The sequence below is a fragment of the Lissotriton vulgaris genome, chromosome 4_1 (assembly GCF_964263255.1).
Source record: "Lissotriton vulgaris chromosome 4_1, aLisVul1.2, whole genome shotgun sequence".
Classification (NCBI taxonomy): domain Eukaryota; kingdom Metazoa; phylum Chordata; class Amphibia; order Caudata; family Salamandridae; genus Lissotriton; species Lissotriton vulgaris.
In genome coordinates this window covers 481414225-481435032 of record NC_141691.1, presented here as the reverse complement: position 1 = coordinate 481435032, position 20808 = coordinate 481414225, and the positions used below count along the sequence as shown (strand labels likewise).

Below are 20808 nucleotides of genomic sequence, written 5' to 3'. Positions count from 1 at the left end.
AATTATTTGTAAATAATTTGTAATTAATGTGTTATAAAAAGTATTTTTTGGCATACAAATAATATTATTGTTTAATGTTTTTTAATTGGTAATTAATTATTAATAATATTTGTTTTGTTTTTACATTATTTTATTGCTTAATATTTATTATTTGGTAACTATTATTTATTAATTGATATTTATTGTTAATTTATTGTTAATTATTTATTCAAATCTACTTTTTTCTTTAATATTAAGGGTATTTTTAAATGATGTTTAGTTATTTAAAATATTAAAACATTAATAAATTTAAATATAAAAATTATTTCTAAGTATGTTTTATTTAATTTGTATGGTATCCAACGCTTACCCTACTGTTGCACTCTCTGGAGTTGGAATAGTAATTTTTACCCCTATGCTATCCAACGCTTTCCCTACTGTTTCACTCTTTGGAGTTGGAATAATCATTTTTAACCCTACGCTATCCAACGCTTTCCCTACTGTTGCACTCTCTGGAGTGAGAATAGTAATTTTTACCCCTACGCTATCCAACGCTTTCCCTACTGTTTCACTCTCTGGAGTTGGAATAGTAATTTTTACCCCTATGTTATCCATTGCTTTCCCTACTGTTGCACTCTCTGGTGTGGGAATTGTAATTTTTACCCCTACGCTTTCCAGCGCTTTCCCTACTGTTTCACTCTCTGGAGTATGAATAGCAATTTTTACTCCTACGCTATCCAACGCTTTCCCTACTGTTGCACTCTCTGGTGTGGGAATTGTAATTTTTACCCCTACGCTATCCAGCGCTTTCCCTACTGTTTCACTCTCTGGAGTTGGAATAGTCATTTTTACCCCTACGCTATCCAACGCTTTCCCTCCTGTTGCACTCTCTGGAGTGGGAATAGTTTTTTTACCCCTGCGCTACCGAGCACTTTCCCTACTGTTTCACTCTCTGGAGTTGGAATAGTCATTTTTACCCCTACGCTATCCAACGCTTTCCCTACTGTTGCCTTCTCTAGAGTGGGAATTGTAATTTTTACCCCTACGCTTTCCAGCGCTTTCCCTACTGTTTCACTCTCTGGAGTTGGAATAGTAATTTTTACTGCTACGCTATCCAACGCTTTCCCTACTGTTGCACTCTCTGGTGTGGGAATTGTAATTTTTACCCCTACGCTATCCAGCGCTTTCCCTACTGTTTCACTCTCTGGAGTTGGAATAGTAATTTTTACTCCTACGCTATACAACACTTTCCCTACTGTTGCACTCTCTGGTGTGGGAATTGTAATTTTTACCCCTACGCTATCCAGCGCTTTTCCTACTGTTTCACTCTCTGGAGTTGGAATAGTCATTTTTACCCCTACGCTATCCAACGCTTTCCCTCCTGTTGCACTCTCTGGAGTGGGAATAGTTTTTTTTACCCCTGCGCTACCGAGCGCTTTCCCTACTGTTTCACTCTCTGGAGTTGGAATAGTCATTTTTACCCCTACGCTATCCAACGCTTTCCCTACTGTTGCCTTCTCTAGAGTGGGAATTGTAATTTTTACCCCTACGCTTTCCAGCGCTTTCCCTACTGTTTCACTCTCTGGAGTTGGAATAGTAATTTTTACTGCTACGCTATCCAACGCTTTCCCTACTGTTGCACTCTCTGGTGTGGGAATTGTAATTTTTACCCCTACGCTATCCAGCGCTTTCCCTACTGTTTCACTCTCTGGAGTTGGAATAGTAATTTTTACTCCTACGCTATACAACACTTTCCCTACTGTTGCACTCTCTGGTGTGGGAATTGTAATTTTTACCCCTACGCTATCCAGCGCTTTCCCTACTGTTTCACTCTCTGGAGTTGGAATAGTCATATTTACCCCTACGCTATCCAACGCTTTCCCTACTGTTGCACTCTCTGGAGTGGGAATAGTATTTTTTGCCCCTGCGCTATCCAACGCTTTCCCTACTGTTTGACTCCCTGGAGTTGGAATAGTAATTTTTACCCTTACGCTATCCAATGCTTTCCCTACTGTTGCACTCTCTGGAGTTGTAATAGTAATTTTTAACCCTACGCTATCCAACGCTTTCCCTACTGTTGCAGTCTCTGGAGTGGGAATAGTACTTTTTACCCCTACGCTATCCAACGCTTTCCCTACTGTTGCACTCTCTGGAGTTTGAATAGTAATTTTTACCCCTACGCTATCCAACGTTTTCCCTACTGTTTCACTCTCTGAAGTTTGAATAGTAATTTTTACCCCTACGCTATCCAACGCCTTCCCTACTGTTGCACTCACTGGAGTTGGAATAGTAATTTTTACCCCTACGCTATCCAACACTTTCCCTACTGTTGCACTCTCTGGAGTGGGAATAGTAGTTTTTACTCCTACGCGATCCAGCGCTTTCCCTACTGTTTCACTCTCTGGAGTTTGAATAGTAATTTTTATCCCTACGCTATCCAGCGCTTTCCCTACTGTTTCACTCTCTGGAGTTGGAATATTAATTTTTACTCCTACACTATCCAATGTTTTCTTTACTGTTTCACTCTCTGGAGTGGTAATAGTAATTTTTGTCTCTATGCTATACAATGTGTTCCCTAATTTTGCTTTTTCTGGAGTGGGAATAGTAATTTTACATTTTACTCTATCCAATGTTTTTAATACTGTAGAATTTTTTGGACTTTAAATAGTAGTTTTATTTATTATTTAGAATGAATTTAGATAATTTATTATGTTATTAATTTTAAAAATATTGAAAGTATATTTAATTTATTTAATGTATTAAAAATAATTGTTTACCTTTTTATGTAATTATTTTATTTGTGGAGATCTATTTGCAATTTATAATATTTTTAAATAATTTATAAGTAATTATAGTAATTATTAAAATGTATTATTAAGTAAATATATAATATATATTTTACATATGTGTTTAATTAATGTTCTATTATTATATATCTATTATTTATTAATTTTAAACATTACTAAATATTTTTAACAATGTTTATTTTATTTATAAGTATTATTTACTTTTTTTTACACATTATATTTTAACAGATATAAAACGATATTTTTTATTACGATATTTTTAACATCGATATTTTTGTTTCGATATTTTTGTACTTACCATGTTGTAGATAGGATGTCGATATACTTCCCTTCGATATTCCAGCCTCGATGTTTCTGTAGGTCGATATTTTGTCTGTCGATATTCTGTCATAGATCCATGGCGGACACCAGATTGGAATTGGTCTAAGAGACTTAACCTCTTGGATGCTCATGACGAGCTGAGCTCGTCATGAGCCACGGCGCTCCGGTGCTCATGACGAGCTCAGCTCGACATGGCCCAAGGAACGCTCAGGTGCGGGGAAAATTCCCCCGCTGTGCTAAGTGTTCCACGGGAGGCAATACACCTGTGACGAGATGAGCTTGTCATGAGCACAGGAGCGCCGTAGCTCATGACGAGCTCAGCTCGTCATGAGCATGGGGGGCGCTGTGCCCGCTCCCCTCCCCCCAGCACAGCGGGAGATTAACCCATGCAGCAAAGGGGTTAAATGATCAATGTGGTTGCACAATTGTAAATGTACACATTTCTCAAAAAGCTTTGCTAGTGTCAGAATCGTAGTGATTGGGTGGAAATTCATTAGGTCTAAGAGGTCCACTGTTGGAATTTTTTTAATGGGATAGACCTGGCCAGCTTTAAGGCAATCAGGAATCAATCTTTGGAGTACTGAGCCATTAACTATTTTAGTCCAGAGGGGGATATTTTGATCTCACTAAAGACATTAGTTGAAAGAGGGTTGCTAAATATGTTTGAAGTTTTTAGTGCCGTTTGGACTTTTAAAATGGTGCTTTCCTCAAACGTTTTGAATGAGCTCCACGTAGCATTGTTTTTGAAGGAGTGAGCTGAGAGAACTGGTGTTTCAGCCTTCTGGGGTAGGATGCTGCTGCAGTTAGGCGCGAGAAGATGGTACACTGGAGCTAACCGCAGGTCATTTTTGATATTTCTTGTCTTTTCCATGAAAGAGGAGGCACATTCATTGCAATTTGTCTGTGGATTAGAACCTGTGGAGGGAGTGATAGGTTGCGCATTGGATTGTAGTTTGAACTGCTGATTTCTAGATTTATCTAATTGGCTTCTAAAGAAATTCACCTTCGAGTTTCTGATACATTTGTTGTAGATGCACCTCAGAGATCTCAGGAGTTTAAGTCTTTTGAGAGACGGTGAGTGTTGTGATGTGTGCCCTATGTGTCCAATACAGGATACCGTACATATTGTTCCATCTGGTCATGTCATCAGCTGTGCTTTCTAGAACGTTGACAGGCGACAGCTGATGACCGACTGGAGAAGATGCGCCACAGCCTCTCCCTGTGTCACCCCTCACAAGTGCGTTGGAAATTACTTATTAAAGATCTTACATCTGCCATCCAGTGTTTGGTAGCGTCTTTACCGTGAGGATCTCCATGCTTATTCAGCTAGTCTAAGCTTACGTTTTTCTACATTAAGTTGCCATGAACCAAGGTTTGGAGTCTTTGGTGGACATTCTCCTTAGCTAAAGGGGCACTATGGAGTCCAGAATGTTCATCATGGAGTTGCTGTAGTGGTTTTTGAGGTCATGAGCATCAGTCATACATAGGTGGTGACAAGATGCTGTTGCTGATGAAAGACAGATCATCCAAATAATACTCTGCCAGCTCCTTTTCCATTGTTTGGGTTTCTTTATTTGAGCCAATCTTGTCTTTACTGATTCTGTGATGAGGAAAGTGACGCAGTGATGATCTGTCCAGTTACAAGGGATGCTAGATTCCATTTGGATGATATTACACTTGGCAATAATCAGGTCCAAAGTCGCACCTAAGTAATGTGTGGGACTGCCGTAAAATTGAGTCTGATTAAGATCCGCTAGGAAGGGTTTAAGCCTGTTGACTGATGGGTCATTTAGAATACTAATCAGCAAAAAAAATAGCAGAGATATGTCTTAAAGTAATAGTGGACACTTTGTGTGATGCAGCCTCACATCTCCTGCTATTTTCTTAACATGGAAATTCTCTTTGTCAAACTGGTTAGAAACAGTCCATCTGCACTACTTGAAGAAATGATTCCCCATCCCACACCACACCAGAGGATAGAACTCAATCATAAATCAATGGCAGGAACCTGTGCGGCTCCATACACTTTCAAAGAATAACACTCTTCAATGAACTGTGTGATGGAAAACGTATATTGATCTGGGAAGTGAAAGTGCCTAAGTACTGGGTACCTTAGTCCCTGGAACCCCCTTGATGACATTTACCCACTCTAGTACTTAGGAAAGAGAATGATTATTAATATATTATCAATTTGGGAACTCTCCTATCAACTCCTCTCTCTGGGAGGTGGAGCCTAAACCCAGCGAAGAAGGGGGTAACTGTCAGCTGAGCTTGGAGTCTTCCTTCTTTTACTGCTCAGCTGTGGAACGTGTCTTTTAAATCATCTCACGAATCCTACCTTCTGAATGTCCACGTGAACCTTTTTAATGTCTCTTGTGAAGCCTCTAAAATGTTTCAGAGGAGAAGTGTCAGTGCAGCCAGCCATCCACCTACGTCCAGTTGCAGCAAGCTCTGTGCCTGTTGCATCGCACTAGTGTGATTGACACCTGTGCACCAACATTGGTCCATACTGATATCTGCAGCAGTGGATAACTCTTGTATTTCAGTATTCCGATTTCTATAAATACCAATTAATAACCTTTTTTTAAGAAAAACAAAACATCCACAGCTTCTCTGGTGCCTGTGTACTTTGCAGAAAGACTGACACCATATCCATGTTTGCCTGTGGAATCTCACTCCGCTGTTCCCCTTTAATATGGTGAGTCCCTAAACCCTGTTGATGGAGCTTCTTCAAGCTCATCTAAGAACCCTTGTTACTGTAAGATCAGACAATGCTGCATATCTGCGACTAACTATCCCACAATGTAAGAGGGGCATCACAGGGGGGACCGAGACCACATCAGCAGGAACACGGAAAACGTCACCTATCCTGCAAAAATAAAGAAAAACAGAATGACTGTGTCTTTGAATGTGTATAGAAAAAGCTTAATTCCTTTCTCGAGGGTGGGTGTGACGCCATGAATGTATGACTGAGAGGAGGAAGTGTCATTTATTGTGACTCCTGAAAGCAAGCTTTGCATTCACTTTGTACCACATAAGGGAATAAAAAAAAATACAATATTCTCCCTGATTCTCGAAGCTGGAATCATTTTGGAAGGGCACAAACAGACTAACACAAGTAGCGGAGAATAGTTTACTTAAAAATGTGAAAATAAAAATAGATAGAACACTGAGGTTTCCAACCATATGTTAACATTTTATGTCCTAGAGATAATATTTATGCCTCCGTAAAATCTGTACAAAAATCCTCCAATTCGTAGAGCTAATGGAAATTAATTTATAAATAACATGTTAGTCTAGTTACATAATTTGCATAAATAATCAAACATATGTAAAAATTCATAGGCTCGATTTGAAAAAAAAAGTGAATTCAAAATGTGAAAATAAAAATAGATAGAACGCTGAGCTTTCCAACCAGATTGTGAATATTTTATCTCCTAGAGAGAATATTTAAGACACCATAAAATGACTACAAAAATCATCCTATTCCTAGAGCTAATAGAACATTTATATTAAAATATCATGTTAGTCCAGTGTCATATTTCGCATTGATAATTAAACATATGCAAAAAAATTGAAAAAAGAAAAGTGAATTTTGCATCTCTATCGACTTCGCTAAGAAAAACAGCAATAACTGTTTTACATAAGTGATTAGATCTGATAAAATAACAAATCTAACTGCTTTCCAGGGCTGATTGCAAAATATTTGCATAAAATACTAGTGATGAAATGTGAAGTAAGGAAAGCACAATCATTTTTCTATAACCACAAAACTGGGAAATTGCAATTTTGTGTATGCTTTGATTTGCAGTTTCTACCTCCAAATATTCCTGAACATGTTGCTTCGATGGCCCTCTATACTGAAGAAGGCCTCATAGGTCATAATGGAAATAATTGTTTCAAATGGGACAAACAGCAAGCATCGCTAAGGGCTTGCTGAATCAGATGACTGTATCATTGCGATGGGTCCAATCTCATTCGCCCCAGAAGTCCCGCCATCCACCTGTCCACCAGAACCCAAAGAGCCTACCAAGAGTTTGACAGCTAACAGACGCAAATATTCTTTCTTCTGTTTTGAATAAGCGCTTGACTTTTAAATAGATACTGACCTGTCCAAAATGGTATCATGAAATGCAGATTCATTATTAATCAATATTTAAACATATATTAAATCTACTAAGCATATTGATTTGACAAACAGTGAGTAGATTCATAAATAACTGCTTCACTTATTAAGCCATGTCAGAGCTCTACAGTATCTATATTAGCCTTATAGCCCGCCGTTCAGGCTATATCGGCTATTAAATGCCCGCTCCAGCGTTAAATGTCGGAGCCGAAGGGAGCAGATCTTTAGTAGCCTGTATATCCCAGCTACCATGGGGTATAAAGCTATTAGAACATTTTGCCACTAGAGGGCAGAATGTTCTAACAAATAAAACAAAAACCTTTCGGAGCACGAGGGGGTTTAACCCATTTACCGCGGCAAAATGTCGCAGGCGTCCTACTGAGTGGGCGGGGCAGCGTTGACCAATGGCCGTGAGCAGCACTTCAGAAGATGGTGCTCGGATCGGCCGTAGGCCGACGCGAGCACGGAACGCATTAAATCCCCTCGGGCTCCAAAAGGCCTCTGTGAAAACATTGGAATGTTGCTTTGCGGGCCTTTACCGGCTCCTAGAAGCATGGAGCACTCTATTGTCTTCAATGGAGTGCTCCACATTCCAATGTTTTAATTCCTTCTAAAATACTAAAAAACATTCAATGTCTTAAGCTGGCTCTGTAAGTTCAGTGTCTGTCAAATAAAGATGCGAATGTAGCATGAAGGGGTAATGTTTGAAACCTAACATTTCAGCCTTCTGAGATTAACCCGTTCCCAGCGTCGAACGTTCAGCGCCCAGTGCTGAACGTTCGGAGAACGAATGCTGACCCGACGGCCAACGATCGTGCGCAGCACTGGGGAGGTAGTGCTCGTGACGACCGTTGGCCGTCGGCAGCAATTAAAGGGTTAATAAAATTAGAATCATTGTGCTGAGAGATAGCAACTCCAATTATGTTGTCACGTATGTAGAGTGCAATATACACACACATCTAAAGTTCTTGTTAACATTTGAATTGGAAAATTAAAGACATATCTTACCACTTAGGCCGTTTTGCTCAACATGGGTCTTATATTATTTAAGGGACAGCACATAATCTATGCAGATTTGTGTGTCCGACAGGGTTTTGAAAAAGTTCCAAAGATATTTCATCACTTTAGCCTAAGAAAATCCTTCTATATAGATGCCTCTGGGGAAAGAGCAGGCAAGCCGAACAGTATTAGGGTGTAAGATAAATGGTGCACTACTGATCCATTGCAGTCATGGGGAGATTGGATCTTTTCCTTTGTGGAAATTGGTGCCATCACTATGTTACAGAAGAAGGACAGCTGGGTCAGGCAGAAGCAACTGCTTCGATAATGGCCACTGACAGAAACACCAAAGCTGGGCTTGGGTACAGAGGTAGGGAAAGGCAGACGTGTTTCCTTTGAAATGCATTGCAGCTAGTAAACAAGCAAGAGGTAACTGCCAGATTACTGTGTGTCATGTGTCTTGCTTGCTTACAACTCAGCACATATGGACAAATGAAATGTAGCTTCTGGAACTTGCACCTGGGAGTAATCAAAAAACAAATACTTGTCATGGGATATGGGGACTAAACCTTTTCATCTAAAGGGGCACATTCTCAATCAATCAATCAATTTTATTTATGATTACGGAACTCCGTGGAGGTCCACATTAAGTGGGAAAATCAACAACAAAATAATAAGGATTCTATTTTGATAATAAAGGGTTACCTTCTCAAAGGAAGTATCATAGTCGTCTTCTTCCTGGAAGAAGCTTAGGGAGAATTGTAAGCCTTTCCTGTGCCATTTCTCTCCATATCACAGATGTAACTTGCATTCAACAAAAAATTAGGCAAACCTGTATTCATCTTTATTGTGGTCATGTCATTGCATGCATAGAAAGAGCTGCATATCACCGTCTATCCGCCCATTCTTCTTACAGCAATGTAATGTTTAGATTTAATTTAATATAACTGTTTACATTATTACCTGTATGATGGTTTTCGCTATTCCTTTAATCTGACTAGTGAGCCAGTAGGTGTATCAGTGTCTACATGTCAAGAAAATCAGGCTCAGATTTACAAAGAATTTTTGTCAGGTGTTGTTACTTTTTAAAGCAGACCTGATACAAAATCTAGTTGGTATTTAGCGCTCCGTCCATGTTTTTGTTTTGTGCGCCCTAAATTGGCAGGGTATGCCCAGACGTGGGTACTTGCTCACTTTGCCACTGGATTCAATCTTGCCTGGCTGATGAAGGGTGCAACCCAGAAACAGGTCCCAGGATGCAGGTTTCCGGTTCAGGGAAGAACTTGGGGCTGAACTGTTCCCATGAGGCACAGGGTCAAGGCTGATTTGCATATAGCTGAGTCAGAACTGAAGTGGCGAAGTGAGCTAAAGAATGATGATGGATTCAACCCAGATCTGTGACTGGGGGTGAGTGTCTGAAAAGATTCAGTGCTCCATCCATCATCTACTTGAGTTTGCTTGGTATTTAAAAAACAAACACAAAACATGATATGTGGTGGTTTGTAACCAAAAGTTATGCAGCACATGGTACATGGGCATTCCCGTACAACCACCCATGGGTTTTGACACAAATCCCTTCTAAAAAGAGTTGTAAACAGGGATTTGCACCAAAATCATGTGCAGTGCTGGGCGGGCATAAAAAGGAGAGATATTTCCTGTTTTTTCCTCCTTGTATGTGTGCTGCATTCTGGGAGGAAGTGAGCCTTTCCTGCACAAAAACTACGCATACCACACCACTAACAAACTTGCTCTATGGGGAAAGGTTGCCTGCCCTGGAGAATGTCTGCCAGAAGTGCACTAGCGCAGGGAGAGAACAGAACTGCACCACTTCTTAATAGATGTGGCGCAGTCCTGCTCTCTCATGTTCATGCAATACAGTGCAGCAATATTACTTGCTGCCCTGTGTTGCATGAACTCTTTGTAAATCTGGGCAGGCAGTTTTCAGGGGGGGCACCTATGAGACTATGCTAAGGAGGAACAGAGGGGAAGAGAAAGCAGGAGGGCCAGGTACCTTAGAGGTAGGATCAGTGCAACTGAGAGAAGCAATGGGTTGTCTGAGTGATGAGGAGTTTCAGCCTAAGTAACATTTGGTTAGTTGTGTCTCCCAGGCGTCAGGGAGGGGAATATTACATAGTCTACAGGCTTTCTCATGTTGGAGGGCCTCACCTTCAGCTCTAACACACTTACAAACCACCCTGTGCCACGCCACTGCTGGTGGCGCTGATGCTCAATCCAGAGCACCATCAGTGTCCTCTTTACCAAACAGAGGGCCAGGCTGGCGAAGAAGGTGTGTGCCTTGTATGCAGTTTCTGGCATTTGAAGATGCCCAGAGCACCAGTCTCCCATGAGTCCATGTCTGGGAGTTCATTGATGTTGCTGAGGATCGTGTGTATATACGACCAATAGCAGGAGAGAGATGGGCAGGACCAGAGCATTGCGTATGTCGGCAGATGACTATTGGCACTGGGGACAGCATAGGTGGGCAAAGGTGAAATTGTGATTGAGTTGATGAGGTGTTAAGAAGGCCCCGTGCTGGATGGAAAATTGGATGTTTTGAATCATGCATTCCGTGAGACTGATTGGGGGATATCAGAAGCCTGTTCTCACTCTTTGTCGATTAGCACCCTCCTAATATCAATCTCACACTTGGAGTGCAGGGACTGGAGTGAGTGCCCTGTAGAGCCAGGTGATGACATGCCTTTTGGTACCCATCGGGAGCGGCGCCTGGAGGACCGTGTGAGTCAGGGGCTCATCGTCCACTATAGACCAGCAAGCTCAGAAAGAGTTATGGAGATGCTCTTACACGAGGACTGGCCTGGGAGTATATGTTGTCAACTAAGAATTGGTCGAAGGTGAGTAGTCACCCCTCAGTGAAGAGGTCTCCCACCATGTCCAGGGAATGCTCTCACCAATGACGTAGGTCCAGCGCAGGGTATGTCCTGGGTGGGGGGGGCATCAAAGGCCCTGTAGCTGGAGCACAGGGGCGTATGGTGGTATATGACACATAAGGACGTGAACTCTGACCATGCAGCGTCGAGCTATTGTTGTGTGTAGGGTCTAGGGGGATGGGGGTAGGGTGTTATGGGATCAGAAGGCACTGGGCTGCAGCTGTCATGAGGGTGTGAGACCCACTAGCCAGCGAGACACCCCTGTAATTGAGACGCCAGATAATAAGCCTCATAGGTAGCAGCACCCAGTCCGCCTTTGCCCGTTGGCCGTTTCGCCAATGCAATGCAGTGGCACCAATCTCCCCATAATATCTTTCTCAATGATGTCCAGATCTCAGAAAAAGGGGTGGATGGTTCCGGGGGGGAGATTTATAAAATAATATAGAAGTTGAGAAAGGATAACAATCTTTGATAGGGCAATTCTCCCCGTTATTGCAAGCGGGAACTAGGTATCGAATCATGCCGCCTCGAAAGCTGAGGGTGGCCCCGCCAGGGACACCTCTCGGGGGACCCCAGGACATCACAGGTAAACACTGGACTTGACCCAGTTAAAGTGGAGGCCCGTCATCACCGTGAACTTGTTTAATATAGTAGCAAGGGAGTAGAGGTCCAAGTTTGCCGTAGAGTTAGTGCAGCAGGTTATCTGTGTATAGGGGCACCACGTGCAGGCCGACAGCCAGGGGATGCCCCATGTTTGCCCCTCCCAACGGAGGCGAACAGCGAGTGGCTCCATCGTATTGCAAAAAGGAGGGCAGACAAAGGGCAAGCCAGTCTATTCCCCGTGCCCACCAGAAAGGCTGGTGAAATAAGACTCCAAGTGAAAGTGGCATTGTATATAAAGCAATTTCTTGTACCAAAGGAGACGATCGCCTACCCCCATGAGGGTCAGCATTCGGAACAGGTATTCTCATGTCAGCGTGTTGCATGCCTGGTCGAGGTCCAGGATCAGGCACACTGTATGTGGGAAACGGGATGAGACCTGGTCCTGCACATTGAAGAGGTGCCTATTATTTTGGGAGGTACTCAGACCAGGCCCAAAGCCATTCTGGTATGTGTACTCTTTACAATATAAAATAATAGTAAACAAATTAAAATGTGCACATTTAAAAAAATATATGTTTTTCCACAGAATCATCATTTCAGTGCTTTGCCAGTGTGATAGTACTGTGCAAGCGGTGATGTAAAAACGAAAGAACTATAAATAGGAGTAAATCACACCATCAACATAGTTCATATGGAATATATAGTAAGCTTTAGAGCATATAAATACTCATACCGCGGCAGGGCTGTGCTGCGTTTACCCACATTGTTAAATGGCATCACGAAGGGAGAGGGTTTAGATGTTGCCATGGAGAGCTTCAGTGCCGTGTAAGGACACGGCCAGCCTGACATGCGCACTTCAGGCTTCACAGTACAAATCCACTCTGAGTTGAGGCCAGGGGGTGGGCTAGAGAGCGAAGCCCTCTGCATCTTCACTGGGGCGCTGTGTTACCTTGCTTGTCCAATCCCGGTGCAGCTCTCATTGTATTTAATATGATAAATATCATAAGAGCTACGTTGGCATTGGCATAAAGCAACCTCTAAATGTACAGTAGAGCGGCTAGCCTGCACGGGGCGGGAAGGTTTTACAATTATCTTCCTTCTTCCAGCTTGTGCGAAGATGCAAAGTGAAGACATCCGTGCTGACAGCAGAGCTGTGCCTGTGCTGTTTGTCCCCGAGATTGGTGCAGACTTAGCTTGGCTTCTTTTTAAAGCTACTTTACGGTGACATACATGGCAGACAAGTAAGGCGCCTGCAAAACCGAACATGCATATAGCCCATGTTATTTTTTCAGCTAGAAATAACTGAGATGGGTGTGTGAGCTGCAGCAAATGATAAAAAGTGAGTATCAGAGGTTTAGAATTAGGCATCTTATGGCCTTGAGCGAGCAATACGAAGAAATAATAATGAGCAATAAAAAAATGTGCACAATGTTAAAAGAAACGAAGCCAGATAAGATGCTTATTTCAATTCAAAGGTAAGGACACAGCCTGTCTACATTTCAATCAGTCATGTACATTTTAAATCATAAACAAGTAGTAATAGTTATTTTGGTTACAGCTGGCATTATTCCATGTATTTAAGATTTGAAACACACTGCTTTTTATAATCACACAGGCTTTTGGTGTATTAAATGTGTATTACATGTGGGTCAACTGCTCCCCTGAAGTGTACAACACTATTGCTTCAAAATAAAACTCACACAGTCACTTCATTTGACAGTCCCTATCACTAATCAGGATGTCCAGTGGTACACAACTACAGTCTAACATCATGCATAAAAAGCCCTTATCTTATAAACAAAAAGAGACAATATAAAATAATATCGGCAGTGCAGCAGAACTGTAAAATGAAAAGAAACATTTTAAATATGACCTTGCTATTAGCCTGTAAAGCACCTCTGCATACCTTTTCCTGCCTGAATAATGCCAAGTCCATGCCCTTTTCTATTTTAGATAGTGTGAAGCACTATTGCCAAGAATCTATTAACTAATTCGTTTTCTGTTGATAAATATACTTTTTGTAACAGAGCCAGTCAGTCACTCATAGACCTTATAACTATACCTCAAACAATCCTGTATTGTCTCTCTTCCAATGAATAGCATACTGTGAGTAGCAAGAACTCGCATGCAATTAATTTACAAGTGAAAAGACAGTACTCTCTGGAAATAGTAACTGGCTAAATTATCAATCATATAGTAGAGTTGTTTCTTCTAGTGATTACAATTTGCCTTCATGCACCCTCAGATTACACTAATGCAAAGTAAATGTGAGATAACGCTAATGCAAAGCCTATTGGCATGCATTTGCCTGTATGCTGAACGTGGAGACAGTGTCTTTTAGCCTGGAACCCCCTTAGGTCATTGGTCACTCGCTTTGCTTACTCAAAGATGACTTGTACGCCTTACCACTCTCAAAAGCCACCAGCCGCCACTGGCCCCTACGAATTATTGGTACTAGTGAGTGTTTTTTTTATCTCTTTCTTTGTGCATCTCCCTGTGATTTAGCTGTACATTTTCTCTTTGAGGTAAACAGTAGAGTTCAGGGAAGTCCATTAATGTGATTTCATCTGGATAAAGATCTTGAGATCTCATTTTTTGTGATTCAGGGTCAAAGGCCATATGATGCTACTTCATGTGATGCCTTTAATTTCAAAAATAGTGTGTGGGGTCACTTCTGCTACCCATGGCGTTTTGGTGAATTGTAGTTCATGAACAAATGTCAAGGTATCCATCTTGGCTCTACCCACCAGGACAGCCTGATTTGGGAAAATGTGAAAAAGAAGCAGACAGTGAATTTTTTGTACTGTTGGAAGTGGCATGTGGAATCTGTTGTTCATCCTGTTCATGGCACAAGCTGGTTCCTAACCAGACTGAGTGGTTTAAAAGCTTTACTCACTTACTGGAGAGGAAGTGCTGGGAGCCAGGTCCGAAATCCCGATGGGCATCCTGCAACTGCTTCAAGCGCTCATTGATGGAGGCCTGCTCAGGGAGAAAGAAAGCTTAGTTTCAGGTTTTGCATATTGAATGTCATATGCATCTACAATTCAATGTAAGTTCAGAAACTCCACCAATGTTTCTGCCCACCTGTGTAAGACACAATGCTTACACGTGATACATATAAACTAACCGCCTGATTCATCATGCTCCCGTTTTGCGAGGCCCTAATAGCGATTCATAGCGAATCGCTATTAAGGACTCGCAAAACGGTAATCATGTAGGAATATGCAAAAAAAATGCGATTCCTTACAATTCCTTATTTGCGATTAGCTAATTGCTAATCGCAAATAAGGAATAACTCGCCATTCATTCCTATGGGCCAAAAGGCCCATAGGAAAGAATGGGGAATATTCCTTATTTGCGATTAGCAATTAGCTAATCGCAAATAAGATTGCGATTTGAAGGGTGCCAGGGGTGTCCACAGGACACCCTGTAGCACCCCTCAAATGACATTTCACACAGGTGTTGCACACACACATGTCCAAAGGACATGTGTGTGTGTAACATGCAACTCAGAAAAATGCTTTTAAATGCATTTTTCTGAGTTTTCGCAATTTACCGCGAGGTCTGACCTCGCAGTAAATTGCGCCTAGAAATTGCGATTTCGCAAATTTAAATAGGATGTTGAATAGCATTTAAGGAATCTCAAATAGAGATTCCTTAAATGTCATTCCTCGCAAAATTGCGAGATCGCAATTAGCGATTTTTACATTTGGGATGCTGAATCCCAAATGCAAAAATCGCTCTCGCAAAGGGCCGGATTCTCAGAATCCGGCCCCTTGCGAGCGCAATTTAGGGTCATGAATCGGGCTGTAAGACATCACCTATGCTGTAAGAGTAGGATTGTTGGAAGGTGAACAATAACAATTGACAAGTGATGCAGTACCTATGAGCTGACTTCAATAGTAAGAGATACAAACCAAATATGTGTCTGCGAAAGGGCAACTTGCAGCAGAGCAGAATGAACCAAATTCACAAAAGTATACATCTAGAAACTGCAAAACGAAGATTTTATGGTATGTGCTTGCACAGTTCACATTGCCCAAATGTCATACTTTTTAACAGAAAGTCAAATGAACGGGAAAAGTAGTAAACCAATGCAAATAATAAGTTTACAGGAAAAGGCAATTTGCAAATGAGTGACACCAATAATGGAATCAGGAAAGGAATGATTGCTGATTCACAAAATTAGGTGCTTCAAATGTTACTTTTCCCAAACGTCTTCAATTTATTTCATAGCTGAGAGATGGAAACCAGGCTGTCTAACCCTATCATCATCAGTGGGGCATGCCGAAACCAGTTGATGCAGGATTAAGGTCTGTTTCGAAGCACATCCTTTCAGATGTCCCAGGTGAGTCATGATATCATTAACAAATATCATTGATTTAAAAAGAAAAGAAAATCACAGTGAAAGTTTTTATGTTTGAAATAGTCGATAAAACACATAGGGGCATATTATCAAGGGTGGCGATAGGGAATTTTCGCTGCTTCAGCGGCCGTTTTCGGCCGCTAAGCGGCGATTATTCTATCGCCCTATGAGCAAGCTGTCGCTAACAGCAGTTAGCGACAGCTTTTAGGTGATAGCGAGCGGTTTGGGGCCCGCTTTGCATGTTAGCGATATTTATCGCTAATAACATGCAAAGTGGGCGTACCCAAACTGTTAGCGGCTGAAAACTGTCGCTAACATCGCTATCGCCTATTAGCAAGGCAGGCCTAGCGATGGAAATATTCGCACTAAGCGCGAATATCTCCAAATATTAACACCTACCCAGACCAGTTCTTAGCCGTGTTATCCAATGGGAGATGGATAACATGGCTAAGAGCATTTCGTCGCTAATGCGTGAATATCGCTGTATTCTCGGCGATATTCACGCATTTCGCCGCTATCGCTGGAAATTGTATCGTTTTGGAGATAAACGTTGCTAATAGCACGTTATCTCAGCGATAAATTCTGGCGATGCTCAGCGATAAAAAGATTGTCGCTAAGCCTTTTTAGCGATCAATATCGCTACTTGTTGGTAATATGCCCCTCAGTGCCTTACATAGTAATGTATTTTGCAGTTGCAAAGCTTGCGATTCTGAAACTCACAAGGTTTCCAACTGCTAAATACTTTTTACGATGACCTAGAGTAAATTATGTGGTCCGGTCCTGGGTCCCTGCTTCAGATGCGACTATGATAGATGCATGCATGCCTATCATTTATGAATAAAAGTGTGCTGTTGGAAACATTTCCAGACAATGCACTATGACAATGAATTAGCTGCTGCTTTAAATTACTTAAAAATAGATTTCTCATTAAGAGAATGAAATTATCAACAGGAACTCGTTTTTACTGATTGGAGACTATCAGATCAAGAAGTTTCCCTGTGGCACGGTAATGTGTAATCAGAGTGTGCAATCATGACCCTTATTTACTCCATTAGTGTTCACATATTATTTAACATATCTCATTCCATCCTATTGACAAACTGATTCGTTTAATACGTTTTGTGACTGAAAACCTGGATTGGAAGCAGTGTTTTGTTATCACACATTTGCGGGTATTATTAGATCTATGTGATAAATAATGAGCAAGATCTAGTTTTGCAACCGGCTCAAAATATTTTGAAATTGGAAATAAAATCCACTGCAAAGAATAAACATTCCAAACTAAGCTGCCCAGCAAATGTCTTTAGGCACCAGATACTTAACACTGCCCCATTTCATTTCATCTGTGTTTTTTAGGACTGGCTTAGAAACAGTTTGAGACATTTTATTAGTCTTATGTTTTCCACAGAATTCATAAAAAATACATGAATCCTGGGGCTTTCCATCAGCCCTCTTCATCTATTGATGTGTTCAAGTGCCATTTACATTTTGATTCTGCCCACTACAGCATATAGCATAGGACAATGGGTCAGCCCACTTATTCCATTGCCTGCTTTGCACAGTGAGTGATGGCATTTTTCCAGATTACAGCTGCATCGCTGACTGAAAACGAGCACACTACAGTGCCAGGGCTGGTGGTTTAGCCCACTTTTTAATTTTTATATATATATATATTTATGTGTACCTGTTAGACCTGGTATTATTTGCTGTGTTTACCCAGTCTTTTTGCTTTTTTACCTCCCGGTTTTGATTCTGTTTTTGCTGGTTTAGTGTCTCTGCACACTTTCTCACTGCTGTTCAGCGTTAAAGTGCAAGTGCTCCTACTCTAAATTGTTTTATGGATTGCTGTTTCCATGATTGCCATATTTGATTTACTAGTAAGTCCATAGTAAAGTGCACTGAGGGTGCCAGGGCCTTTAAATCAAATGCTGCTATTGGGCCTGCAGCACTGGTTGTGCAACCCACACAAGCAGCCCTGTAAAGGGGTCACAGACCTGCCACTGCAGTGCCTGCATGCAGTTTGTATCAACCCAGCAAGTGCACCTACTTGCCAGGTCCTAATCTTCCCTTTTCTTACATGTCATTCACCCCTAAGGTAGGACCAAGCGACCCCTGTGGGCAGTGTATCTGAAAGGTAGGACAGGTACTGGTGTGTGTACCAGGTCCTGGTAGTGAATTACAGTGTATTTCATTTTTCACTATGGAAAGGCTATCAGTCTCATAGGATACAATGGGAGTTTATTTATAACATCTTATAAGCATATCTTCCAATTGGGACAAGATGGATAAACAGGGTTTAGTATGCCTGAACTCAGAGTATAAAAATGCATCTTTTGGTAAAGATGATTTTTATGTTCTGTGATTGAAAATACCACTTTTATGGTCACAAAGCTAGGCTGTTGTTTTCAACACATTAAGCAGGAAAATAAATATATATCCTATACTTTAAGAAGGCATCCAAGATCCATAAATTCTAGAATACTGCCATAATACAAATATTGCACCATTAAATTTCACTTGATAGTCCTTGGATATCTCGGCAAGACCCATTCTTGAACAAACAAATTCAACTTCTGGGAAAAATAATCAAAATATGACTACGCTGCAATTTTTTAGATTAAAGGTTGTGTTTTAGATGGATTTTCACACAGTGTTCAAATGTCTTTCTTAACCATTGTCTTACACAACCCATCGTTAGTGCTACTTTCATTTCTCAAAATACATTTCAGACCCTATAAGCTAAACACAAGCAAACCAGAATTTTCAAAAGTATTTCATCAGGCGGTCACCCTGTACAACCCTCTCGAGTTAGTCGCCCTGCCTAACCAACCCTGTCGAGTTAGATAGATTAAGTTTTGTTGTGGAAGCTTTATTCTGTAAAGTAATGCTGTATTTTCTGAGGATGTTGTCCAACTTTCTTTAGATTGGATAAATCTTTACGGTGTCTCGGTGCTACAGTTTGCAGATCATATGTACAAAGGGCCATGAAGACTCCCTCATTGGGTGAAATGATTTCTGGCTGCAAACCTTCATGTCACTTCACAATTCCCCTCCTATGGGCTATGGAACTAAATGTCCACCGCTCAAAGATATTAAGAGGCAAATGCAGTGGCCTGTTTGACCCTATGATTTCTTCTGTAATGTGAGCCTTTGCAGGAGCAAAACAGAAGCAATTTGGGCACACAATCATGCTAGTGAGGCTGTGGGGGAATGTCCACTTTAGAACTGTATCCTCAATAGTGGGTTTCAGAAAGTACCATAATACTAAGGCGTTCCCCCAAAACAAAGCCCAATTTGCGGAGGAGGCATGAAATTAAAACACAGAGGTGAATTTTACTCACCTCACATATTATGCGAGGGTCACCATGATTTCATTCAATAATGATGCTGCTTTTACAGGGGTATTGTAAGACTATGATTTCTATCACCCTCTATCAAACAGGATCCCTCTTACCTGCAGTTGTTTCCAGCGGGTGTTGATTTGCTCCAATGCCCTTGAATTATCCATAGACAAGTGGACGTCTGAGATGGCAAGCTGGTGGGCGAGGTCATTGACGAGTTTCACCCCATCTTTCATCGGAGAAAGCTCTTCCTTGAACAACTAGAGCACCAAAAGCAATGAAAGGAAAAGGAGAAAAAAGCAACAGATCACTTAGTGGCACTTTACCTATCTTTACCTATCTGTATTCGACGGTAAAAAGCATAAGCAGTGTTTAGAACAAATTCTTTCTTGGAAAACGCCCAAAAAAGAATCATTAAAAAAGCAGCCTGCCTTGACTAATCGAAACTAAAAGAAGGAAATGGGAAAAGTAAACTATCGAGACCAGTCATTTGACCCACGACCAGACAATAGATCCTAACTGTGGTCCAAGACAGGACAGTGATGAACCATGAAACCATGAACATGAGAACAGCTCGCGACAGCCTTTCCCAGAAAAGTGCTGAAGCTCTGCAGCAACCTAATTACTTTGCCGTATTAACCTCATCGCTGCTAAGGAGATTTTCCTGGTGTGCTGGATCCTCAGAATTGGGTGTGGTCATGACGGAACGGTTCCGTCATGAGCACAGCTCAACCGATGCTCAAGACGGAACCGCTCCATCATGAGCATCGAAGGGGTTAATTACTTTGTATATGAATATAATAATAACTAGTCGTTTTGAATCGTGTAGGACAAGGGCTTTGAAACTGTATTTGTTACAGAATAAGTCTCCAAGAAAGAGTTACTTTGTTTACTATTAGGATGGTGAGCAGCCGGAGTCGGAAGCTTCAGTTGCTTGCATATTTGGGTATCTGGTAACCTTTTCTGAGTAATGCTGTGTAGTTAATCTTGCTCCTGAAAGAGTGGGGTCCAAACAAATGTAGTTGATGGCCAAACAACAACATTTCTGAGATGAGTGTTTCTTGATACAAACCTATGACAAGTCCATTTTACACTGTCTGCAAACACCTTTGTCTTGTCATTAAGCATACGGGAGATATTTAATGCTGCAGTGATTTGACTTTACAGCTCTCCTGGATGGGTCAGCAAGTGTTGCCTGCTGGCATCTGCGTTCATGTACATTCCCTTTCACCAGGTCGTCTCAGTTCGAGTATCTCATGCAAAGAGGACTGCAGTAGGGATGGAATACTGATGGGACTGAATATCATGATATCAATATCGAGGGACAAAACATCGTAAGGTAAGTGCACAGAGGGAAGTAAGGATTTACTATTCCGAA

The 20808-nt window shown here is 41.3% G+C and overlaps 1 protein-coding gene across 1 annotated transcript in view; it reads right to left on the bottom strand.

The window, feature by feature from the left end:
- DRP2 (dystrophin related protein 2) overlaps positions 1–20808 on the bottom strand; it is a 1191281-nt gene that overhangs the window by 218581 nt on the left and 951892 nt on the right. The window contains exons 7-8 of the mRNA XM_086964637.1: positions 19544–19690; positions 14624–14702 (exon numbers count right to left, since the gene is read on the bottom strand). Of these exons, the coding sequence (XP_086820763.1) occupies positions 14624–14702; positions 19544–19690 (226 nt within the window). The remainder of the gene's footprint in view (positions 1–14623; positions 14703–19543; positions 19691–20808) is intronic.